Source organism: Euleptes europaea, chromosome 3 (genome assembly GCF_029931775.1).
Source record: "Euleptes europaea isolate rEulEur1 chromosome 3, rEulEur1.hap1, whole genome shotgun sequence".
Classification (NCBI taxonomy): Eukaryota; Metazoa; Chordata; class Lepidosauria; order Squamata; family Sphaerodactylidae; genus Euleptes; species Euleptes europaea.
This window is the reverse complement of record NC_079314.1, coordinates 90,802,240-90,828,443: the sequence shown is the minus strand read 5'-3', so window position 1 is coordinate 90,828,443 and position 26,204 is coordinate 90,802,240. Positions and strand designations below refer to the sequence as shown.

The following is a 26,204-nucleotide window of genomic DNA, read 5'->3' as shown; positions in this document are numbered from 1 at the left end:
TAAATTGATGCAAAATGTGGTACTCTACTGTAGTATTACTTTAACGATTCTGCTCAAATGACCAATAGGTATTAAGCAGGACCACACTAAATCGCAATGCCCAAAATATTCCCCTTATCCTTTAAAATAGGCATCCAATGTCTGTATAAATTTTGCAATATATGTACAAATTTTGCAATCTTTACCATCTCCGTTTTGTTTGTTATTTAAAAAAAAATCAGGAAGGGTGAATGCACTGTAACATTACAACAACCATATATGAATGTTCCCAGTTTATTCAAGGAGTAATCACTGTATGTGGGGTAATCATTACAATAATTGGTACTAGGCAATCCCTGTAGGAAGGTCATTGCTATGACTTCTGTTTTATGGATTTTGGCATGGAGCCTGAGAGATATTCTAAAACAGCTGAGATTTACCTTTCTGTGTACCACTAACAACTCCCAGACATTGTCCAGCCTTTATAGGATGCCAGCCATGGGACAATTCAGCACTATTCGACTCACTACAGCACATTCACTGATAAGGATGTTGTTTGAGTGGAGGAGCCTTTGGGGGCATACAACAAACAATGAGTCACCTCAGTTATAAGAGAAGTGACTCATCCTGCTCGAGACAAGCTTGTCTAGATTTGGCTGTATTTTAAGAGATACAGCACTTAATTTCTCATGATGCCTGTTGAATTTGCGTCTTTTATGAGATCAGCAACTGTATTTGGCTGGTACACTGATAGCCCTTTCCAGTCATAACTTTTTGGGCACTTCTGCTTTGGGTATGCTCATCTTCAGAGGGCCCACTTCAGGTGCCCACAACCTCTTAGATTAGGTGGGTGGCCAACCAGGAGAGGGTCTTCTCGGTTGTGTCACCCAAACTCAGGAACTCACTCCCCAAGGAGGCTTGCCTGTTGCAATCTTCCACAAGTGAGTGAAGACTTTTTGTTTTTGTTTGGCATTCCCTCAGTGATCCCTCCTACTGGCCCAATGGTTTAAATGTTTTCATTGTTGCTTATGTCTTTGTATTTTTTTTAAAAAAACTCGTTTTAATTGCTTTGATGATGTGTTGTTTGGTTGGTTTTAAAATGTGATTTTATTATATGTTTCAATTTGTTAGCTGCCTTGGTGGCCCTTGTGTGCCTGACCTTGGTTGGGAAAAGGCATGGTAGAAGTAAAATAAATAAATAAAAGTAGGATACAAATTTTATAAAATAAAATAATAATAAATATGCTATGTACAATCTTCCCAAAATGCATGGTTGTCATGTTGTCTGAATAGGGCAGCATATGTATTGTCAGTAGAATAGGTTCATTAGGCACTACTGGAAACAGATTTGTTGTGGATATGCATTTGCACATACCAAAGTTGAAAATCAACGTTAACTTATTCACACAAATAAAGACTATGTATATCAGGAGGATCATGTGTAGTGTGCCCTCTTGGAACACCAAGGACCCAAAGTGTTCGAAATGAAATGGGCTATGGTCTGCATTATTTGGACTCTTGGAGTATGACTGACACTTGTCTAAGTTTTAAACTTTTGAAAATGTGAAAAGTTGCCGAATGAAGTGTAGCATGACAATAAAAATGGAAATCCAAATGTGGAAGTGTGCATTACATAATGTCAATAAAACCTTTGGGATAACTTTCCCCCAACCACCCCTTTATCATGCTTTTAGGAGCAACACACAAATAAAACACTAAACCACTGAGAGTTTTGATTTTAGTATTTTTTTTAAACAACTTTTAAATACAGTACTGAGTATAAATTAACTTTACATAAAACAGGGGGAGGGGGGGAGAGAAAAAGGCCTCACCATCCTTGAAAATTACAAGATGCTGGGAAACAAATGGTCTTTAAGACATGAAGGATAAGAGTAAGAGGTGTCTGAGAGTTAGAAAGTTCTGGGTGTAAGGCTGGTAGACAGGATACCTGTGACCAAAACATGTTTTTTTTGTCCTTCCTCAATGGAACCATATGCTGACACCAGATTTATTAGTTTATTCGCTGATAGTTTCTTGATGTAAGCCACTAAACACGTTTGCCAAGTCTTCCTGCCCAAAGAGTTTGGGCGGGTGGGGGGGAGGGAGGCCAGGTCAGCGGACCATCTATAGATGGTCGCCTGGGCTAAGAGAATTCCAGGTGTTCCATAGAAATGCAGGCTTAAGGGGAACACTGTCCACAACTACCCCCGATCCCTTCGGACAAGAGACTCTAAGGGGGTTGAGTAATGGGAGAGAGGAAATTGAATGCACCTTTCCCTTCCCTCTCTCCAACTGAATGGAATGAAAGTATCAGGTTCACTTCTATGGATCATGGAAAAGGGGCTACTGTTAGGGGGGGAAACCCTTTGGGGGGACTAGGGGTTGGTTCTCCCCTCAGTGGTTCTCCTGGTTGCTGCCCTTTCCCTTGCTCCATACAAGTGAAAGGAGCAAAAAAAAAAAAAAAGGCTGTTTCACCAAAATAGCTTAAACCAGCTCTAGGATATTTATTTAATTCATCTATACCCCACTTTTCTCTTCAGAGAGGACCCAAAGAGGCTTACATCATTCGCTTCTCCTCCATGTTATTTAAGCATTTGGTAATTGCTGCACATTTTAAGTGACACCCAGAGGGTGCGTTCCTTCCTCCCCCCACCCCCAACTCTGCACAGCCTTGTCTTCACTAGTAGGAGCATCCATCACCTCCTAACTAACATGAATGTGCTGTTCTCTTCCTCTAGCCACCTTATCTTCTAAGGATGTAGTTAGCAGGTTTTCTATGTGCTGGGTCTATTCAAGGCGGATTTTACACTGAATAAACATCCTGTATGCTTAGGACTCCACGTTTGAACTTGGGAAACTGAAACAGCTGAGAGGAAGGATGAAGCAGTGGAGAACTCATGTGGGAGGGAGGAGCTAAATCAAACTCCACCCATGTCTCCTGCACATCATGATTTATTTTTCCCTTTCTCCTCTGGAGCAAGAGAATACAGTGAACAAAAAGTGCCATAGAGGTAGTTGGAAAATAAAATTTCTCTCTCAACAAGTTTCTGGGCCTGGTTTATTTTATTTTTCTTTGCTCTCCCCTCCAACTTTTACCACCGTGTTTTCTCCCTCAGAGAAACAGACATGTTTCCTTTTCATTTTTTTTTACACCACTCTTGCAAATAGGTCAGTGTCTCACTCTGTCCAATCACTCAAAACTTTCAGGGGGTCTCATTCTTTGGTGATCTGAAATGGCTTTGTGAACTACAGAAAAGAATGACCTGTCCCAGTGTTCTAGAAACCAAACAAAGGGGAAGCTTTAAAATGGCACATGGTTAATGTGGGTTCGTCCATTCTTCCAGCCTTCTTTTCCTCTGCTACGAGTACTGAATGCTACTGACTGGATCTTTGTCTGGGGACTGGTTGGTCAGCACTGGAAGTAGACATGAAGTACAAATGCACCACTTGGGAGTTTCGAATAATCTATATATAGTGCATCATCTGTTATGGCTACTTTGTACAATCAGGGCACAATTGCATTTCATCAGACCAGGAGATATTAATCCAATGTTATTAATGTGTTAGTATCCTGAGCATTTGCACATTCTTAACTAATGGAATTCCTAAAAGATGGGGGGTGGAGGTGAAATGGTAATAAGAAGCATCTGTAAATAAGGTCATACACAAGGGACACTTGTGACTGACTGGTGGATATTAGGTTGACTATAACATATGTAACTGAATCAAACCAATGAGTCACCCATTCTGTCTAGTACTGTCTACCCTGAATGGTAATAGCCCTCCCAAGTTCAGTTTAAGTGGTCTTGCCCTGTCCTGCTCCAACAGTGTCCCACAGAGATGCCATTGATGGAACATGCAGCCTTCTATGTATTCTCTTGCTGCTTATAGGCCTTCTCCTAGAAAATAGTCTAGCGGCCATGGAGGCAGCTACCCCTGGGATAGCGATTCAGCAGTGTTGGAGACCCACTTTACCCCAAAATGATCAGCTTTAGTTTGCTCTGCAATTTTATGTTCTACTTTCACAGGCTGGTGTAGAAAGTGAAGCTACTGCATGTTTGGAGATTAGCACCTTGAGGGTACATCTGCAGGAATATATGCCCTGTCAGTAAGCTTCCATACGACTCATCCATGGGACACATCTATGCCTGCTTCCAATGGCCACTAGACCATCTAATCCTGGTCTCTGAGGGTAGCCCACTATGGTTTGCTCTGAAACAGGAAAGAGTCTGAAGATCACCCCCCTTTGGCTGTCCAAAAGAGCTGAAGAGGCAACAGGAAACTAGACCACTGTCACCCTCCCATCCCCTCTCCTCATGAATCCACAGCTCACATGGTAAATACCCGCACATTTGCTCTTTCTGCTACCACACTCTTGAGATCCAGCAACAAGTTCCTCCTGTGGAATAAAACAAGGAGTGAAATCTCACAGCTATACATACCCCCCCCCAAATCTAAACTCCCATCTTATGTAGGAGACTGGAAACAGGATAAGCCAAGCCCTCCATAGTCATGTGCAAAGAAGGCCTCTTTGACCCAGGGGAATCCATGGATCGGGGTGGGGGTTAGTGGTGTTCCTGGCCGCAGCTCCCTTTCTGTTCATTGTCCTGCGTGTAGTCCAGTTGACAGCAGAGTACAGAAGGTGAATGTATTTTGTTTTCTTTGTTTCTGTTCCCCGAGGCATGGTGTGGTTTAGTGGTTTAAAAATAAAAATATACAAACACACATTAAAAAAAATCTATTCCGACATAACAACAGAAGTCCTTAGTGCATTTGCTGTCATTGGATGCCAAGTCCGACTGCTCTGAATTGTGTCCAAACAGTCTAAGCCCAGCTAATGCTGGATGGGGGTGGGGAAAAGGAATAGGAGAGAAAACACCCTTCTCCCCATTTTGTCCTCCCCCTTCAAAAAGCAGACTGGGACCACAAGTGCCACATTTCCATTTGGGTTTGCTGCAACAGGAAGCACAGAGTCCGTCCAAATTGCCATGTGTTAAGTTGTCGTTCCCTGCCCACAGTTTTCTTCCTTTGGGAGAATGCTGAAATGCGGTTAAGAATTGAAGAGTAAGAACCTGAAGGGTAAACTTTGGTGGGAGAACGTCCAGTGCGTGAGGGATTGGAAAGCACCATTTGCCGTCCAGAACAAGTGATGAGGCAGATGGACGGAGAGAAAAATTCTGAGGACCCCATGGGGGCAATACAGCAAATATATTAAATAATAAACCTGTAAGGTAAACAGGAAAAGAAAGTTTAGATTCCATCCTGTTCTACCATATCCTTTCATTGCAGTTATTCTTGGAGGAGACGGACAATATACTCTTAGTAGAAGGGCTGCGGCTGACAGAGCCTCATTAAAGCTTTTAAAAAGCTAGAAAACCTCTGGTCCTCATGGTTGTAGACTAAAGCCTGGAAACATAATAAGCATATGTCTCAAAGTCTCAGAAGACAAAGAGATTCCCTTGAACATTATGATTTCCAAGCCGATCTCAAACTTATCAATGGCTGACTCCGGATGTCAAACATTTATTTTTATTTATACAGGCCGCTGCTATGCTGCCTTTTCACCCACCAGGGTCTTCAAAGAAGCTACTGCTGGTGGCAATGCCAGGGCCCTCTGGGGCTGCTAGAAAAGGCCACCTGAGAAGGGATTTTAAATACGTGTGCAATGTATTTATTTAGAACATTTTATACTTTGTGTTTCTCCCGTCACAATCGGGACCAAAGGCCTGATAACAATAAAAATAGAAAATGTCAGTATTTAAATTAATTACAGCAAATAGTTACAGCAGTTAAGCCACAACCTGTTTGAGCTGCCAATAAGCTCTTTAAAATAATAACATAAAATAAAACAATAATTCTGTCTTATAGCCTTCCCGGAGGGCTCTAAGGGCAGGTGCCAGTCTCATTCCTACTGGGGGGCTGTTCCATAGCAGCATTGGAAAAGGCCTAGGCTGTCACAGACTGTGTCCTCAAGCGGGAGGGGACTATTGGGAGAAGACACATTATGATTTTTCAAATGAAGGCAAAATGACAAGAAATTATGCAAATGCACTCTTATTTTATTTTTGGGGAAAGTCATCCCATTGGCTAAATCCAGCATCTGATTTTCTACAATTTGGATTTTTTTTCTGAGCGAGAGAAGGAAAAGATAGCGTGATGGCAGAAAGAAAATCAAGAGAAAGAGAAGGCACTGGGGTGTGTAGGCAGAAGGAAGCAAAATGGGCCTACAGTCCTTTTTCTGTGTTTGGTCCTAGAAGAGCCCACACTGGCAACACTTGAAGCCATTTCTTTGTTCGATGTAACCCGTCAATCAAGGGCTAAGCTGTCAGCTCAAATGACTAGTAACTTGTTCCTTCCCTTTGATCCAGCATCTCAGTCAGCAGGTCTACATCTTTTCTGTACCTATTATGCTTTCCTTCCTTCCTGGACAGGTGATGGCCCATTAAGACGAATCAAAGATTGGTACAGAAATCAGCCTTCCTCCATAAGAGAAATCCCAGTGCAGGAAATATTTATTCCTTGTCTCTTCCTCTCATTCTTTGTACTCCAAGATATGAAAAGTAAGTTAAGTGTGATTCCCATGCGGCTACCAAGGAATCGCATTTTAAACTGCTCTCAGCTACATGGGCTAGCCACCAAACGTTTTATGCATAAAAGGCAAGGTTGGGCATCTTCATTTGTCAAGAACATTACACTCTGGATAACAATTAGCACTGTGACTTCTACACTGTGTGCTTGAGTGAATGAAGCCTGCACTGCACAGGAAGCCACACACAGAGTCAACACCTGCCCAGGATGTCCCAGTGACCCTACTATGATGTTGGCTTGGGATTCTCCCACATCGCATCAGTTTTTGTGTCTTTCCCAATGGACATCTCCTACACCGTCCACTTTGTTCCTAAATTCCAAGGTGGAGCTCTTACAATGGCCATTCCTGTGCATTCCTAACACAGCCGCTGAGTTTGTTGCGTTTACCTGACATTTGCACTTTTGACTGCCAGCATCTCTATGCTGGGAAGATATCTTTCAGCGCCTTCTTATCATGTACATGCTTGAACTTCCGATGCTTCCTCTTTTGTGGCATCAACCGGTGCGCTCGTGCCCTTGCTGGAACAGGACCGACAGTGCTCAGTCGTGGCCCACTTGCTGGAGGAGGGAACACAATGTACCAGTAGCAACAGTTACAGTGGCAGGAGAACAAAGATGTGTATTCCACCATAGTAAAACAGAAGGCACAAAGAGTTTCCCCACATTACTCTCCATTCCTTCATCCCCTTTCTATTCCTGGGCTTGAGTGAGGAGGGACAAGGGGATGAAACAGACCCCTTTCCTCAGTGGAAGAGGAAGGAGCAGCAATTAATTCTCACCCCACTCTGTATCTGATAGTCCACTGCACAGATCCTGCAACCGTGGGACTGATCTTTCTGGGGGTTGGAAAGGGTGCAGGAACAGAAGAAAACTCTGCATTTCATGCACAGAGTGGTAAGATGCCCACCCCTGTCTTTTCTTCTGACCTCTCCCTCTTCATGTTCACCCAGTCCTCATAAACACCAGTTCTGTAATACTCACCTCTGTGCTCGTGTGAATGTGCCCGGCTCAGAGGTCGGGTTGATACTGCCTCACATCGACACTCCAGGTGGTCCTCCAAGGCCACAATGGCTTTATTAAAGGTTGGTTTTTTTTGGACAATTCCAATCTTATTTACCTATCAAGAGATTTAAAAAAAAACCTGATATGTAAACATGCCAAATCAAGCGCAAAACTAACACCAAAGGATCTATAGATTTCTTAAAGCCTTTTCCAGTCTTTAGCTGAAACTCAGATGCAGAACAGTTCAATGCAACCACCACATTCATTCACTTGGGCCATCAGCTATCATTTCATTGGACTAACCCAGGAGTCTTGAAGGTACAGTGGATGCAAGAGCTCCTTGTTAACTCCTAGTTATTGCTCGACTGGACCAACAAATCTGAAAGAGATCAGAAGGCCACCCAACCCAACCTCCCACCGCAAAGGAGAACCTCCCTTTCCCCAGCCCCACGCCACAAGTCATGAACTGATACACTGCAGAAAGAGACCCGCAAAGAAAATAGTTCTAGATTATGCCGGCTAGCCATAAAGGGGAGGCAACGTATGTGGTGTGTTGAGACAATGGGTTGGAAACATAAATATTACTTTCTCCTGGAAGAGACAGTAACCCATTTGTAAGCAATTAAAAATCTATCATTGATCAGAGCACTGGACAGTATCCTTTCTGGAGACTAAACAGTGACCAAACTATCTGCTTATCTTCCGTTGAACGCTCTGCTCTGCATACCTCAGTCACACACTGCCTGCTAGACAAATGTTTCTAACCAAACAATACAGGGATCTCTATTTTCAGGGGAAGCATTTACAGGTCACATTTTGGGGGCTAGCCTTTGACCTCTGGCTTGCCTTTTTTCCACAAAAACAATCCCATCTTTGCTGTCATCCCACCATGTTCCCTATGAATTCTGCAGGAAAGAATTTCCTACACATGGATGGTGTAACATCTTCTCTGCCGCATGACTTCATACCACAAGAGGCCCAAGGAATTTTCCCTCAACGCACACAGGTCAAGCAAGGGATTTTCATGATATTTTTAAACAATCTGTCTGGGAGGAAGCATCGAGATCACACTGAGCTGGCCATCTCACAGAATCAGAGTGAGAGGTCATCTGTCAGGTATCCGCTTGCAATGCTTCTAGACAGGAAGAGGAGGAGGAACCGCTGGCCCAGTGTAGTGTGTGAACTGAGAGCAAGGTGTGTTGGCATGGTGAAGAAGCAGAGGGCAGCATATTCTGATCTCTTAGTTCTACCACCGCATACCACTTTTGCGCTGCTTGGTTTAAATACAGGACACCGACTCCATTTCGCCTCACCAAAGCATCCAAAGTTTTTGCTAGCTACGTGAAATATGCTTTGTAGGACTGGATTACAGTGCCACAGAAGACCCAAATAAGTCATGTGACAGAGAAGACTTGACACTATGCAAAATTCTTTTCTGCAGAAGAGGAGTTAATTTTTATATGCCAACTTTCTCTACCACTTAAGGAAAAATCAAACTGGCTTACAATCGCCTTCCCTTCCCCTCCCCACAACAGACACCCTGTGAGGTAGGTGGAGCTGGGTTCTGAGAGAACTGTGACTGGCCCAGGGTCACCCAGCTGGCTTCATGTCTTGGGGTGGGGAAACCAACCCAGTTCACCAGATTAGCATCCACCACTCATGTGGAGGAGTGGGGAATCAAACCCAGTTCTCCAGATTAGAGTCCACCGTTCCTAACCACCACTCTTAACCACTACACCACATTGTCTCTCAAAACCATAGGTGACACAGCGGCATGAAGGCAAAGATGGGGGATTGCGGAAACAAAGTGCCATGGAACACCTACATAACCTCGATTGCTGAAACAAAGAAGTACTCCTGGCAAAACACCAGATCCTCCATAAGAGGATCAAAACAGATTTCTCAAAACCAGAATTCAAAGAAAAGCATTAAATGAGAGCTTCTTGCACGTCTTTAGCTTGTCTGCAAGTTATGACAGAACAAGAAGTCTTGAGACTGAAGATTAAATGCAAGTCAGCCAATTCACATAGGGAATTACAAAGACTGAAGAGCAATACAGACTAAAATCTATGCCACTGCTTCACGATGTGGGCTGTACAGAATGTTTAATTTTTTTTGTTTAATTGAGGGTTATCAAACCACAGAATGATACACTTTCCCATCTGATTGAGCAGTGAGAAGTTACACTGTTTGGTTGGATGAGATGAGAGAGTGCTGATGAGTCACTGCATCTTTGTAAAATTTGCTTTATAAATATACAAGCAGAGCACATTGGAAGCAAACAGACATTTCTTCAGCAGGCAGAGTTTCCCAGAGAGCCTGTGTAGCCCTCCGCCTCCCCCACTTCATCCACCATTCTAGCTAACTAACTACAGCTAGAATCAATCTTTAATATATACTGTAAAGCACAGGTTTGGGGCCTGCAGGTGAGTCTTCCATCCAGAAAACATCCCCAGCCATTAAAGGTACACTGACGTTCTTTTGTCAAATTTCTAACATCCATCAGATAACAATTTAGGTGAAAAGAATTGTGATAGAAGCATTTACAGCTCAGATGCCAAATTCACAACACTCTCCATTTATAGGCTTTGTTTTCAGCAGTGATTCACAAATGGTGCGTGTGTGTGGAGAGACACAGAGAGACAGAGAGAAGTTCAAGTCAGGCTGATGGAACCCTGACCTACATTGTTTAGTTTTCCAAAACTGTCAAGTCGGCTGCTCTACCCTCTTTTGTCTGCGTACCCTATTATTCCTCTACATTATTCCACATTTGCTCAAACAGAAAAATTGGAGACTTGCGAAAAGGAAAGCAGGTCTTTGCCCACCTGGATGTGACGCACACGAACCCGAGTAGGAAGGCAGTGCATGTTTCGGGTGTTGCAGCAGCCGGTGCACCGCTGCACCTCCACACACGGTGGCCACACTATGAAGTTGGCGTTTGTGGGATCTACCATATTCCTGGAGATTTCAAAGACTTCTGTCCGTGTCTTACACTCAGCGATTACTGCCGGCTCAACTGATTCCTCACCACCTGAACCTGTTTCAAAAGGAAAACCATCTCGGATAAGTCAGTTTTGATGGACAAGACCATATTCTTTTCTAGTCTTACAGATATTCATGCACACACACACATATTTTCACTTAAGCATCATCCAATGTACTGACTTGTTCATCTTGTGGCTCAAGGCAGGATTATTATTAGATAACGGCTGGAAAAGATTCGGTTTCTAGTCTTTATGTTTATGAAGAAAAGGTTGGGGGGAAAACTTGAGAAAATTCTCCTACATATTCAGAGACTACCAGGGGCCTTAATTAAGACTTCTAGTAGACAAGGAGTGCAGAGCTTAAATTCAACACAGTTCTAAGTCATTCCCCAGGTACTTGTGTCTCTGTACTACTGCTTCCCAATTTATTTTTGAACCCTCTGCTATTTTTATAGCACTGGAAGCCATCATGGACCACAAAGACAAGCCTTTAATCCAACAACTCCACAACTCCCGAGGCTTTTCAGTGGAGGCCATTCACACATTCAAGTGCAAGTCATGGAAAGAAATTTCTGAGTGGCCTATACGAAGCATGCAAATCACCATTCAGTCCTCAGTGAAATATTTAGCTCTAGTATTGCTCAAGGGATTTTTGTGTCTGAGTTGGAAAACAACTGAGCTGGAGGGTTGGATTCGGATTGACAATTTCTGGAGGCAAAAGGACTTGTGCCTGCAGAGTGTGATTGTTCCACATCCCCCCTCTCACGGCAGCCCTGAATGCCCCCTTGACATTCTGTACCTAGGGAATAGGGGACACCTGGGAATGGGATTTCAGGGAGAATTTTGGACTGCTGAATTAGGCAAAAAAAGAAAGAAAAAAGCTGCCCTTCACAGGCACAAGTCCTTTTGCATCCACAAAAACACTAGGGCTACCAACTATGGGCTGGGAAATACTTAGAGATTTGGGGGGGTGGAGCTTGAGGAAGGCAGAGTTTGGGGAGGAGAGGGACCTCAATGGGCTCTAATAACCTAGAGTCCATCCTCCAAAACAGCCATTCTCTCCAGGGAAACTGATCTCTGTAGTCTGGAATACAATTATAATACCAGGAGATCTCCAGGTCCCACCTGGAGATTGGCAACCCTATCATTCTGGATACTAATACCAAGCCAGAGATCAATATTAATTAGCTGAATATTAATAATGCAATACTGAGATGGAATACTAATTAATATGCAGTACGAACTTCCAGGAATGTCTCCAGTGCAAATCTCACTAAAGGATAAAGAAAACATGCAAGATGGGCTTGCACAGGAGAATTTCTCAGTTCCTCAGTGGAACAGGCTTCCTTGGGAGGTGGTAAGCTCTCCTTCCCTGGAGGTTTTTAAGAAGAGGTTAGATGGCCATCTGTCAGCAATGCTGATTCTGTGACCTTAGGCAGATGATGAGAGGGAGGGCATCTTGGCCATCTTCTGGTCACTAGGGATGTGGAGTGAGGAGGTAGTTGTGAATTTCCTGCATTGTGCAGGGGGTTGGACTTGATGGTCCCAGTGGTCCCTTCCAACTCTATGATTCTATGATTTCCTGGGAGGGCTGTACCCTCATGTGTCAGAACTGTCTGTCTCCCATCCTGCACCCTTAATAGCTGTGAAACATACTACGCCTTTGCTCATACAAACCTTCTCACTGCTTTGACAGTCCACTCAGATTATGGGAGTTCTTGCGAATCCATTCGATCAAATAGACTGTACAAAATGTGGCTGGTTTCTGCAAAAATGCTGCAAGCAGTGCCGAGAAGGATGCAGTGTCCTCTGCACTCCCACTGAGCTACCCCACAGCAAATTCCACCCTGAGTTAGGTCAAAGATGGTCAAGACATATCGCTGGAAACGAAATGTGCCTTACTTACAGTTAAAAAAGAAAACGGGACAAATCCCTGGTTGACAAAGGGCATGGGCTTGGGTCCATGTCTATTAGCAGGCGGCACTCCCCCAAGCAGTTTCTTCTGACCCCTGGAAAGTTTATTCCTGCAGCTGTGGTACCCACATGGAGCAATAGCCATGCAGGTTGATGGGCTGCAGTGATAAGAAGAGGCAATTTTTCTCCTTCCTTCTGTCACCAGGTGGTGGGATGCAGTGAGGAGGGGGAAGAAGCTCCACTGATGGAAGAGGCAGGAAGGGCAATTTCACCACCTTCCTCCTCCTCACTGCAGTCCACCCACCTCCAGGTGGGTCTCAGGAATCAACTTTTGCAGAGTCAAAAGGGACTGCTGAGGGACAGGAAAGTGTGGAAGATACATGGCAAAGTAGCTCCAACCCAAGCTTTCCAGGTGCACCTTTTCCATGGTAGAGCAGAAAACACACTATGATACTCCTACTATCTATTTGGGTCTACAGCAACAGTTTTATGTCTGCATCTCCTCCCGAGTCTAGGGGCACTTTCACACATGTCGAATAATGCATTTTCAAAACACTTTCAGTGCACTTTGCAGCTGGATTTTACTGTGTGAAACGGCAACATCCATTTACAAATTATTGTTAAAGTGCATTGAAAGTGGAATGGAAGTGCATTTGTGAAAGCACCCTAGGTTAGCCATGGCTGAAACTCACCCAGACTTCGTCTTCCTCGGAAAAAAGGAACATGATTTCGACCAGGACGTATTCTGGTGGAGTTCAGATAGAAATTGGAGTCATCTTCTTCTGCAAAAGAGGAAAAGACGTATATAAGACAATGCAAAAGATACAGCATCAAAGCAAGCATGTGGAGATTGACAGGTTCAGAAAGTTCGATAAAATCAATGAAAGCACTACCATTTGTTCACAGGTATATGTTGAAGGAAGCTTAGACACTTGAAAGCTTATACCCTGAAAATCTAGTTGGTCTCTAAGGTGCTACTGCACTCGAATCAAGTTCTTCCACTGCAGACCAACATGGTTACCCTCTGAAACACATTTCTTCATAGGTTAGTCACCAGGAGGATCAATTTGGGTAAACAAGTGTGGTGCAGAGAGCATGTTCTTTCGGGAAAAGCTCCAAATTCTGCACCAAGAAAATATATATTTCTGCAAACCAAATAAAATATATGAATCAACCCCATGTTTGCCAACTGGTTGTTTTGGCATAATGTTTTGGCATAAAAAGAAAAAAAATCAGATATAAGGCTGAGGGGCAACAAAGATGACTGGATAAAGAAATGTGAGAAACGTCAGTGGAGACCACAAGCAGAAGACAGTTATACTAGGTATGGAACTGCTACCTTTCAAATAATGCAACCCTTTCCTTGCATGATGCGCCACACAAATGCATAGCCAAATAGGCAGAAATTGTGTGCGTGTGTATGTTTAAGTGAAAGATGAGATTGTGAAGAAATGAGAAAAAGATGAGACATCGGGCCAAACTACATGTTTTTTTTTTATGGGAGAACAGTTGGTGGGGGCAGGCAAGTGCCATTCCTTCCCCCAGGGGTGGCATTCCAAGCCTTACTTGGGCACCATGGAGGACCGCACACAGTATTTCCAGAAAGGATGATGCCCTATGAATGTACCTTGTTGAACCATCAATTGCTTTTTAATAATCCTTGCTTCTACAAGGCCTATCCGATCAAGAACTAAAGTCCAGGAGGGTTAGGAGCAAGGTTGTGGACTGATAGCTCTGAATTACCCTTCTGAAGAAGGACCCTGACCCTGCAGGCTTGTTAGGTGAAAAAAAATCTATCTACATTTCTCACTGTACTGGATTTTTATTTTATGGTTATGTGGTGTTTTTATGTCTGCATGGTATAAGCGTGACTGCCTTGTTATTTGCCTTGGGCCTGCTTTGGGGAATAAAAGATGGAACATTTTTGAACTAAGAGAAAGAAATAGACATGAATAGCTCAGGAGCGTTGAAGCAAAAGGCTCAGGTGTGCAGGGTAACAGAATGAGGATTACTTGCAAGAGAAGGAAAGGCCTGCCAGTGCATTCAGTTCAGTTCCCAAAACCCACACCCCTATGTTTTCCCATAGGAAATGCTGAATAAAGCAGTTTCCGTCAAACCCTCCCGGCCCACCCCAGGAGCTCCTCCTCGGCTTTTAAAGCCGAGGACAATGGCAACATTCGAAGATAGGTCCCACTCAGCTGCAGGTCTTTCCTTCTGTTAGCTAGTTGACTTGTCGTGAGAAATGGGGCAGACGTCAATGCTGTGGGCTTGATTTGGATTGGCAGGCGTAGGGAACTGAAGGCTTGTGTTTATCTGTACAGCAGGCCAGGAATAAAGTCCAGCTTCTCACGGTGCACCACTAGGGCTGTATCTTCAAGCTAGGTCGCCACCAGTGCTCCAAAACAAGGGACGCATTGGGAGATGGTAAGGAAACAATGCATTATGTGCATCAGAATATTAAGCAATACTTTATGAGACTATACCATCCTTGTAATGTATTCAGTTAAAATGTTTTTCCAAGTTAGGGGGTGCATCACATAAAAGGTGGGAACACAACGGTGTAATATGAAATCAATAAATAATGGTTCTTTGAAATAAAGAACTGGTGGAAAGCCTACTCAAGCTCAACCCATAGGCACAATGTTTCTATATCTGACTGATACCACTCCTTATGTTGATTAGGATGTGGTAGGCATTTCTACATCCGTAACTAACAGCATATGGAATGGCCAGCAGGGCATCTGAGGCCATTCGTTATTCCAACATCAATCTCAAAACCTCACATAGTGCCCCACACAATCCTGAATGTAGGAGTTAAAATTACTTTGCAAAGCTCCCAAATTCAGTGCCCTTAAATAGCCCCTTCTCCTGAGGAAATGAGTGAGATTAGTCAGTGGAACAAAGGTATATTTATTATCCCTGCGCTGAAGGGCCTGACGGGCTGCGTGCACCTTCTTCCCCGCCATCATTCCATTCCCCATGTGTTGGAATTTTATCAGGCTAGGGTGGGGGCCGCCTTTCGCCCAAAGGTTAAATTGACAAGGGGAAAAAAATAGCAGCACTGTTGACTTGAAGCAAATCTTCTGTTGGAAAACATAGTTCACCGTTCAACCCCACCTTCTTTTCCCTACAGGGCTATCCCGCTCCTTGATAGGGCAAAACAGCTACTGCTGGCGGGGGCGGCTGGCCCAGCCCTGGAAAAGCCAGAGCTGCTAATTTTGGAAGCCACGCCATTGTATTGCTTATAGAGTCCAAGTGAAGGCGGGGGGGGGGGGGAGCCCTAGTCGCCTTTCTTTAAGGGAAACAATAGCAGAACACAGCTGGGGCCCTCCCTCTCTCATTCCCTCCTCCCCTCACAGGCATTTTGAAAGGGAGCGGGAATGCTTTTGAGAGCACGCCAGTGGTCCGACTGGCATAGGAAACAAAAGCAGGAAATTCTGTTCCCCCGTAGATAGTGTCTCGGCAAGGATTACAAAGCTACAAACAGACAAAACACCAGAGAGAAGGCAAGAGGCGGGGGGGGGGGAGAGAGAGAGGAGGACAGACGACAGCAAAAGTTGGAACAGAATGGAATTTGCTCCATAGAAAGCGTTTATAAATACATTCCAGGGCCAGCCCGGTGGCCGTGACGCGTGCTCACATCCCCACACGCGCCAAACCCTCCACAATCTTGCTGCTGCTGAGTGACCGCCGGCCCCAGAGCAGCACCACACAGCCAAAATAAAACCACTATGCAGAGGCAGCAGCCAGGCAGAATGCTTCCCTCGGCCCCCCTTCACCATCATCGTATAGCCTCATTTCGTGTACAGAGAGGAGGGAGCAGGGCGGTAAAATTCACAAGGCAGCGACTGTGCCATGAATCAGGAAAGTCTAGTTTCTAGGGTAAAATCTGATGAAATGACCAGACTCCTTGAGATCTCTGCCCTGATCTAAAAACAAGAGATTATTAGTCATGACTTTGGAGGAGAAACTCGTTACAAATATGCTAAAGCAATTAGCTGGGAGCTCTGGAAGGTATTTCTCACTTCCTTTCACTCCCATATCCTTCCCTCTGCAGCTACTTCCCAAAATGCTGGTGGTACTTGGGGGCAGTTGTTGCTATGTTAGGCCAGGTTTAAGTTAGCATGATACCCTGAACTGTTCTTGGCCTAAGAGTGCTGTCTGCTTATGAGGGGTTGAAAGTAACAAGCTTACATTTAGACATCATGATAAATCCTGGTTAGTTGTGTTCAGGCCAACAAAATGGAGTTTGTTGACTGGAACTACAAACTATGATATGTAGCTGGTTTGTTCAGTTTGTACTAATTGTGGTTTGTTTCTATGCTGGAATTTATTAATCACAGTTTATTAAGTTAATGTCATCCCTCATAGGCACCTGGCTAGAGACAGCTGCATAAGAAGTCCCCTCCTGCTGGGACTGTGGCTCAATGACAGAGCACCTGCTTCACATGGAGAAGGACCCAGGTTCAATCCCTAGTATCTCCAGCAAAGAGATCCAGGTCATAGGTGATGTGAAAGACCTTGGCCTAAGTCCCTGGAGAACCTCTGCCAATCAGAGTAGGCAATATTGACCCTGAAAGACCAGTGGTCTGACTCAGCAGAAGGCAGCTTTGCAACCTTCAAGAAGCATACAAACCAGAGTTTATATACCATCAGAGAGTTTGTAGTACAAACCACAGTTTAAACCAAATCATGGCTTATCATGATATTTGAATGCGGCCTAGTCTACATAACAATTTTCTGGGTGTTGAAAGCACTTCTTGTAACTAAGTCAAAATGGGATGGTTGAAGGCATGGGTGAACAGATGCAAGAAGGATAGTGCTGTCTTCACCACGTGTACTGCTCATGGAACTGGATTTGTTTGTAGGTTTCCTAGAGGCACCTGGTTGGCCACTGTGTGAACAGACTGCTGGACTTGATGGACCTTAGTCTGATCCAGAATGGCCTTTCTTATATTCTTATGAACAACGATCTTGTAATGTAGTCCAGTATTATTATTCACAGGTACAGGTTGGGGACCATTCTGAAAAAGCAGTTGCTCATTTAAGACCCTTTAAGGCAGGTTCATGGTGGAGAATAATTTTAAATTTGGGGAATTCCTGGCTCAGAGACTTACTATGGTACAATTGCTCTGAAAGTCTAGAAGTGATGAAAAGATTATCAGAGAATGTGTGCGTGGGGGAGTGCTGACAGTGTGAACACAGCCAGAGTATTTGTGTGAGCCAGCAACAGCACACTGGCAGGTGCACATGAAATACACCTCCATTCAATAGGTTACCTGTTAAATTGTATTTCAAAATATTTATCTCTAACAGCAGTACATTTTATTACGCTGGCAGCCCTATTAAAAGTTTCCTTCATCTAGATTTGCCCTTGGCAATTTCCTACTTCATACTGTCGGGCTAAATTTTCTCAGAAACCGCAAACAGGCAGATGAAAGTTTCAGAGGCTAGAAGCCATGACTTCACAGCCCCCACCCCGACCTCTTCCTCTACCCCCCACAATGTTCTCATGTGTCTTGCTTTTTTTTTGCCATCATTCGTGCCAAAAATAATCCTTGTAAAGAGATGTCAGATTTGGCCACTATGTGAATTTTTGTTTTGTTTAATCAGGCAGGGGCTCTTTTGAACATTACAGAACCAGCAGCTACATGGCATGAATACTATACATATATACTAGAAATGTCTTTTTTGCACTGAAAGTATTCTGTGTGTACATGTGTTGGAGAACGGGAGCCCAATCCAGTTCCTGCTGCAGGTACATGAGCAGTACACGTGGTGAAGACAGCACTATCCTTCTTGCATCTGTTCACCCATGCATTCAACCATCCCATTTCTTTCTGTTCCCATTACCAGGTCCGGCCATTTCCCAGGAGATCCTCTAGGCATTTCTCCAGGCACATACCAGGTTTTTTTTTGTTGCCCTTTCCACTATTCAAAACTGGGCCAATGCAAACTAATTACCTAGAACAAGGATAGGAAATAGAAGCAGGCCATACCCAACCCACTGAATCCCACCCCCCATACTTTTCTCCCAGAATAGAATCATAGAGTTGGAAGGGACCACTAGGGTCATCTAGTCCAATCCCCTGCACAATGCAGTAAATTCCAAACTACCTCCCCCCACACACCCCCAGTGACCCAGACTCCATGCCCAGAAGATAGCCAAGGTACCCTCCCTCTCATGATCTGCCTAAGGTCATAGAATCAGCATTGCTGACAGATGGCCATCTAGCCTCTTCTTAAAAATCTCCAGGGAAGAAGAGCTTACCACCTCCTGAGGAAGCCTGCTCCACTGAAGAACCGCTGTTAGAAAATTCTTCCTAATGTCTAGTTGGCCTGTGGATAAGTTGGTCCCACACACAATTTGTGGATCAGGTTGGACTTTGACCAACAAGCTACAGCCAGTGGTTTTCTGTTGTCTGCCGCAAATCTAGAGAATGAAGCATTCTGTTCCTTCGAGTGAACTCCAATAAGAGCATATCTCACTGGAACACATGTGCACTTGTTTTCTCATCTTACTATTGCTTTTACTTGGTTTTTAAGGAAGAGGAACAATTCTGTGTTGAGGAGATTTACCTACGGAGTCTATCCGCAGGATCCGCCGGAGGTCGGTGATGGAGCGCACCGAGCTGTCACTCAACATTTCATAAATCTCTTCAGGGATGGGGTCTCCCTGCCAGACAATAAAAAGAGAGAGAGAGAGATTAAGTGTAAAATAAGTCCCGTATGCTAGTTCTGCACCAGCTGCTTGAGAGTTATGGCAGGGGGTGGGCTAGTGGACAGCCAGCCAGCGCAACAGCAAGACAAAATGTGTACAGGAGCATTCCCCTGCCAAAGTGTGGGATTGGAAACCTGAGAGGCTCGATGGCCCGTGAGAGAATCTCTCATTCCTGCTCCACAGAATGAGAGCTATGACACTTGACGTCCCTCAGGACTGCACACATGAGAACGCTGAACACACCGCTAATAGGCAGATCTTGGGATTGCTCGAGAGGGCAGGCTCTCCTGTGACACACACACACACACGTGGTCCAGGGAGCTTTGAAAACGCTTCCAAAGAAAACACGGGCTTCTCTGATATCAAGCTAGCGGGTAGAATAAAGTTTGAATGTGTTCTCTAGGTTTGTTCTTTTGTTGATTTTATAATGTTGACCCATTATGTGGAGAACATGAATACTGTTAAAACACTGGGAGCAAGGAAAGGGATGTTGGAGTTGTCTTTGATAACCTGATTTTTCCATTTGTCAATAAAGGTGCAATCACAACTCGTATCAAACCCTGATGCATTTTAAATCATAGGCAAATTTTTATCAAATGTATTATCAACAAATTCTTGAGTCCTTTCAGCTAAGAGATAGGGACAAAAATCACAGAGTACATACAAACATGCTTTTTTTTTTTTTTTTTAAAGGAAAGCAGCTTCTGGCAAGTGTGACTAATAGCAGTTTTTCTAATGGGGGGCAATCTAAGCCTTTTTTCTTACTCACCTCTGCCTCATCAAATTATAGTTATGCAATGTTCTGAAATGCTGAAACACTTGCTGAAGTGGTATTTTCGTCTCTTCACTTTTTAAATGCCTGAATGTTTTATGCATCGTAGGGCATCTGATCCTCCGTTTTGGGAGGGAATGTGTGTATTTGTGTAAATCTCAGTCGGGTTACAATGAAGCCAGGATAAATAATGGTGGTGTTTCTGATTTGTTTTAAACAAAATACCCTAGTTTTGGGACGTCCAATCAAAATATACCGTCTGATCCTACAGAGGATTTTCGCAGATAGAAGGGATTTCCATTTCCATCCATGGAGCACTACTTTCTCATCTCACTCCTCCCGCAGCAGCCCAAAATGCTGCTGTAGAGGCACAGAGGATCCCCAGGGACAGCATTCGGGGAAAAGCTGGAGTTCTACAGCAGGAATGGGTAACTGGCGGAAGCTGCTCCTCCCCCCCCCCCGTTTCCACCTGTAGAAATCCTCTGTGGGATCCAAGCGACTCTTCTGTTTTTTTGTTCTTTAACAAAAGAGGTAAAGAAGGCATATGCTGAGCTATAACTAAGGTTATGATCAAAGGGAAGAGACTCCATCACCCACCTAATATATTTATATACAGCTGTAACAGATTGAAATACAAGAATCCGCCAGTAAGCTCTCCTGCACAAGCCTCAACTGAACTGAATATGATCCCAATCAGATGATGGATGTGTTTAGCAAACCCTGGTCATTTAAGCAGATTTTGTGCGGAAGTTCTGGCTGATTACACCCGTTGTCAGCAAAACAAAACACTCAGTATCCAAATAACTTTTAATTAAAAGATGCGCTGAACTCGTTTTAGTCTTTAAATACACACGGAGTGGGGGAAGGCTAAGTTAGAAGCCAAAACCTGCTTTTTCAACATTGTATCAGCCAGAAGACAAATGTAATTTAAAAAGTTACAACGCTATAAAACTTTATTCACTACTCTATTTGTCCTCTCTATAGTCTTACTTAGCTAGCAAAATTGCTCTCAGATGACTGCTGACCTGGGAAATGGATGACAAAGGATCTTCTGCTCTAGTCTAGATACATGTCCCATGGATTAAATCAGTTTGCACAATGTTAGAGGATAAAATTGGACTGAAGATGCAATGCTGAAATTATACATTGCACTATATTTATTTGGATATAACTGTGTTCCCTTTCCACTGCCACTGTATTCTGGCTTATCTATATGGAGCAGTAGATCTGGAAAGGCAATATAATATCATCTAGCCCATCTTCTATGAGGCATGATCCTCCATAAATCTGCCCCAATGCCAGCAACATTAAAAAATTGTTGTTGCACCATCAGCTCTTACTTATGCAATGCATCTTAACATACACAGCTCAGCCCTTGAGGGTCAAAAGCCCCGCTGCTGCTCAAGGGGGCATTCCTGGGGTAAAAGGGCTGTGGAAGCTGCCTAAAGGCAGCTCTACCCCTGGGAACGCCCCCCCCCCCCATGCCGGCATAGGCTTTCTCTTCCAGAAAAGCCCTGCCGGCGTGACTGCGATGGCGCCAGCAGCACCCAGACAGAGGCATGTTTGCCCCCCGCCAGCATAGATGCCACCACATTCCATAAGGTGGCACCTATGCCAGCATGGGGTCATGACAGCCGCAAAAGAAGCTTCCCCCCCCCATCAGGAATGGGGCATCTATGTCTTATTTTGATGATCCTTGGTTAACTTTAGCGCTATTAAACTTGGGATGATATTCTAATAATAATATTTTACCCACACAAGAAACAGCTACAATGGGAAAGGATAACATCAACAATTCAAGATGTCAAGTTCTAAAGGTCAATTTCAATGTGTGCACAACACACTTATATTGGTTTTATAGCAGGCTATCCTGGAGAGGGGAAAGAAGGGAAGGGAGCATAAAAATTGGCTGAAGCATACAGGGCAACTTTTCTTCGGGGGATGGCCAGGAAGATGAGGCCAGAAAGCCAAATCCAGAGAGCCAAGTCTCTTTCCCCTGAAGTAGCTGGGCGGACTGCCTAAATAGGGTCCCTTTTAGGGGCTGTTTTGAGTCCAAGTCTAGAGCTACTTATTTGGCTGTTCTGTAACAAAGAGAACCCAGCATATTTCCCTTGGTCTATGTTAATAAATAAGACTATTTGCAATATATTTAAGGGTTTGCTTGTTATCTGGGGGCCTCACAGAGACAGATGAATTTCCAGTTACAAAGAAGCCTGGGAACTGTAGTTTACAGTGCAATCCTGAGCAGGTCTGCTCAGGATCTTACTTGGGGGTCTAATTGGCTGGGCTTTTTGCCAGCAGTTCTTAGGATTGCGAGATGCTGAGAATTCTCTGTTGGAGAACCTAGTCCTACTCACAAAGTCATAGTTCCCAGGGTTTCCCAGGGAAAGGGAATGAATATTAAACCAGGGTAAGTTTTTTGTGGTGTATATTTATACATCCAGAGACCACAAGGACATCTCACTTGGGAATCAAGCAGCAGCTGCCAGTTGAGAAAATGTCAGTTTATAAGCCAGCTTGGATTGGTTTGAGTTTGCGATGCAGTGATGAAATTTACATCTTGTTCCAGAAGCCCAATGTTGCAGTGGTATATTATATCTGAAAAAAACAGTTTGCAAAGCTTAGATCTCTGCAACCTGATAGCAGAACTGATCAATGGAGCCATTTTGAAAGGATTGCACCTGTCAAGGACAGCAAGTTGTGCGTGAATATCGTAACCATATAGATGACTCTGGGTATTTAATCCATGTAGGAAACAGGGCTTCATTTAAAACTTGGGCATCTTGGCAAATGCTGACTGTCAGTGTGACTTTGGTGGGAAGGACACAGTACATTTTTGAGAACGGGAGGACAGAAAACTGGAGATGTTAGGGATCGACACTTTTACTGGGGGATTTGCAAAAAAACAGAGCATGGGAGGCCAACATGATGAGGAACTGATTATAGGACTAAGCTCCCACTCCCTGTTCCGAGAGATGGGTTCAGGTGCCAAGTTTTTCCTTGTCAGAGATGTTATCAGTTGGACCAAAGCATGTCAACACGCCCAGCTTGTAAAGTTCATTATCCTCTGTCTCACAGAGAGGCGTGTGTGCCTGCACTACAAAGGCTCTTTATTTTCACTTTGGACCTAGGTCTAAAGGCATAGGATTGGGGCTGTGTGTGCCTACAAGAGAGGGACTTCAGATTGGAATTACGAGCCTTGTTTTCCTTCCGTCTACACTTCTCCAGCAGGAAACTGATTCACTCTAAACCATCCCAGCATGCTGATGACATAGAAACCAGTTCAGAAGAGGCAGCTTGCTCAGGCCGTCGCACACCCACGTTCCAGACAGGCAGACACTGTCAGACTTCATAAGCACAGATACCCAGTGCAAATCATTAACAATAAACTTAAGCCACCTTCCTTTGTGAAATGACTGGGAGAAAAGTAAGAGAGGTAACAAGGGGCAGAGTTTGTCCACAGACCAATAAGGCAGCCAGAGTTATTTTATGGCCCGCTTCTAGGAAGGTAAGGTTGTATGTCTAGAGCAGGTTAATGATCTCCTTTTAATTGCTCAGCAGATCAAAGAAGACACTGGCCTTGCTGGCTGGCTGTCAAGTGCCTGAGGCCTGGCCTGGCCTTGCATTGCTGCAAGGCTGAGAATACCTAGCCCCGGTGATTTTTATATCTCTTTGTACGCCTTGCCTTCCCAATCTTACTGCTCCCCAAGTGTACACTATGTACCGGCATGCGCAGCCGCATGCTCACAAGCCACCAGACTAACACGTACAAGAGCACTCTTTCCATATACACACACTGCTCTAACAGCTGCCCACAGATCTAGCTGTCAAAGATGGGTGGGGCAGCTATAACAGGAGCCAGATCTAGAATGCATTTTCAACTCAGAAACCTGCAGGCTTAAGTTGGGGCTGGGGTATGAACCAAAGCAAGCAGAACATTCCTGGTCTCCTGACTAGGCAGACAGCAGGCCAAGCGCCTATACACAGCCAATCCAGAAGCCTGGGCTCCTTGCCAAATATGGGGGCCAATGTTACATATCCACATTTCCTTTTGGGCCTGAAAAAAGTACCATGGCCTGAGCGGACATACTTCTGAGGTACTTTACTGACCGGGTGGACCAAATTATGAGGTTCCCATTCCCAATTCAATCCCTGATTCTCTGACATGGGTATACACGAGAGAAGTGGAAGACATATATTGTCCTCTGCAGTTTCTGTGCAGGAAAGAGAGAAAGCTTCTCAATTAAACACTTGGGGTAGCCACTTATCTCTTTAGCCATATCCAAATTGGTATGAAAAATCATAATGTACCTCTTTACACTGGGGCTGCTGTAAAGGCAAATGGTGGGGAGGGGGAGACAGAGGGAGGGGAGAGGAAATAAGGGTGGGGAGCGGGCTCTTTCCAGGGCTGTTTTGGCCTTTGAGGGAGGATTCATTTGGACCAGGTAAGGGAGCAACCACTAGGCAACTTGCTACTATGTAACTTGCATAACTAACTCTGGCATGGCTGCTTCCTACTCTTCAACAGCAGCCACCAGTATTTCAGTATTTCATAGTGGTTAGAGTTTCAGACTGGAGTCTGAGAGACCCAGGTTAAAATTTGGATTCTGCCATGGATGCTCACTGGGTGAGCTTGGCCCACTCACTCTTTCTCAGCCTAATCTACCTTGCAGGGTTGTTGTGAGGATAAATTGGAGGAGAAGAGAGCAATGTAAGCTGCTTTGGGTCCCCACAGGAGAAAAAGGTGGGGTAAAAATAAAGTAAATAATAAATATAGCCGATTATGGGAGCAGAAAAAAGGTAGGTTTGTTGATGAGAAGGAGAGAAGCAAGCAGGGGAAAGTGAAATTTGAGGGTTGCCAGGAGGAGGGAAAGGAACTAGTGTGGGGAAGGGGATACAGGGGAAAGTGAAGTGCCTCCTGCAAGTCCTTTCAGGTTGGGTCCTCACCATGCTGGCCCATAGTTTTCTGGATAGAGGCTGCCAGGGAGGGGAGGAGGGAAAGCTGAAGACAAGTGGCAGGTACAGGTAGGTTGGCTGGTGGGTGGGAAGGAGAGAAGGATGCAGGAAAAGAGGAGAGGCTATGGGGCTGCCAGGGAAGGGAAGGAGGAAATAGTAGAGGAAATCAAAATGAGATGCCCCCCACAAGTCCTTGTGGGTCCCCTGCTTGTATTATTATAATAATGTCCCCTCCTTCCCTCCACTTTTAGGACAGCCACACATCTTTGTCTCATTCACTTAAATTCTTTTATACAACATCAGCTATTTCAGTCCTACAATACTTTCCCCATAGACTCACCTTTGTTATGTTACCTGATCTCTTATCTGTAGCCGCTGATAAAAAAAAGTATGTATAAACCTTGTAACTTCACTGTGCCACTTGCCCATTTCAAATTGTTAGTGTGATGGACAAAGGATAGCACCTGACAAGCAGTCATAAGGTAGGGAGAAAAAAGGGGGAAGATTTCTCTTGCATTTAGTTGCTAATTCTGGGCACACACAGAGTGTCATGTTAATGCAATGGCAGATAAGGCAGAATGGAAGCTCTCTAGATCTGAAAAATGAAGGAATGGCTCTACTCTCCTTCTCTATCTAAATTTTATTTCAGTAAATCATGGCAGATTATGGAATTCTTGGGCCAGTTTATTATTGAAGTGACAGAGAGAAAGAGCTAGGCCAAGACTCATAACGTATAGTAATCCCCCCCCTTACCATGAACAGTTTGACTTTCGAGCAGGTCCCAACTCCCAGTTTTGGAATCCATCCTGTTCCTTGTCCTACTCTATCTTCCTATTAAATTTTAGCAAGGGGAGGATTCTAATTAAATCAACTCATTCTCTTTCATCAAATAAATTGTTAGAGCTAAGTGGGTTCCCCCCACACCCCCAAGAACAATAATCTAGAAAATACTACCCAGGTTTCATAGGCCCAGCATGCCAAACTGATACCATCGCTACCACCAACCTGGCAGGCCACCCACAAGGTCCCAACCAACCCTTGGGGAAACCTGTGCCTTACAGCGATTAACTGTTATGGCTCTGTGTTGTATCAGGGTGGGGTGCATTCTGCACACCTGGAGGACAAGGAGAGCAAAGGAGAAATAAATAAAGATGTTTCTTTTTTTCTCAAGCTGTGCTTGGGGGTGGTGGTGGGGAAACACCGTGACATTCCTCAGCATGGAGTAACAGAGACGAGTCCCAGCAGAACTGAGCAAGAGATACAACAAGATGACTTCACCCCAGGGGCC

At 44.3% G+C, this 26,204-nt stretch overlaps 1 protein-coding gene across 1 annotated transcript in view; it reads right to left on the bottom strand.

The window, feature by feature from the left end:
- Positions 1-4,997: 4,997 nt before the first annotated feature.
- The window catches only part of PDGFB (platelet derived growth factor subunit B), a 30,502-nt gene continuing 9,295 nt past the window's right edge, over positions 4,998-26,204 (bottom strand). The window contains exons 2-7 of the mRNA XM_056847119.1: positions 19,047-19,143; positions 13,160-13,249; positions 10,395-10,600; positions 7,549-7,684; positions 6,955-7,125; positions 4,998-5,203 (exon numbers count right to left, since the gene is read on the bottom strand). Coding sequence (XP_056703097.1) covers positions 6,986-7,125; positions 7,549-7,684; positions 10,395-10,600; positions 13,160-13,249; positions 19,047-19,143 — 669 coding nt within the window. The 3' untranslated portion in view covers positions 4,998-5,203; positions 6,955-6,985. The remainder of the gene's footprint in view (positions 5,204-6,954; positions 7,126-7,548; positions 7,685-10,394; positions 10,601-13,159; positions 13,250-19,046; positions 19,144-26,204) is intronic.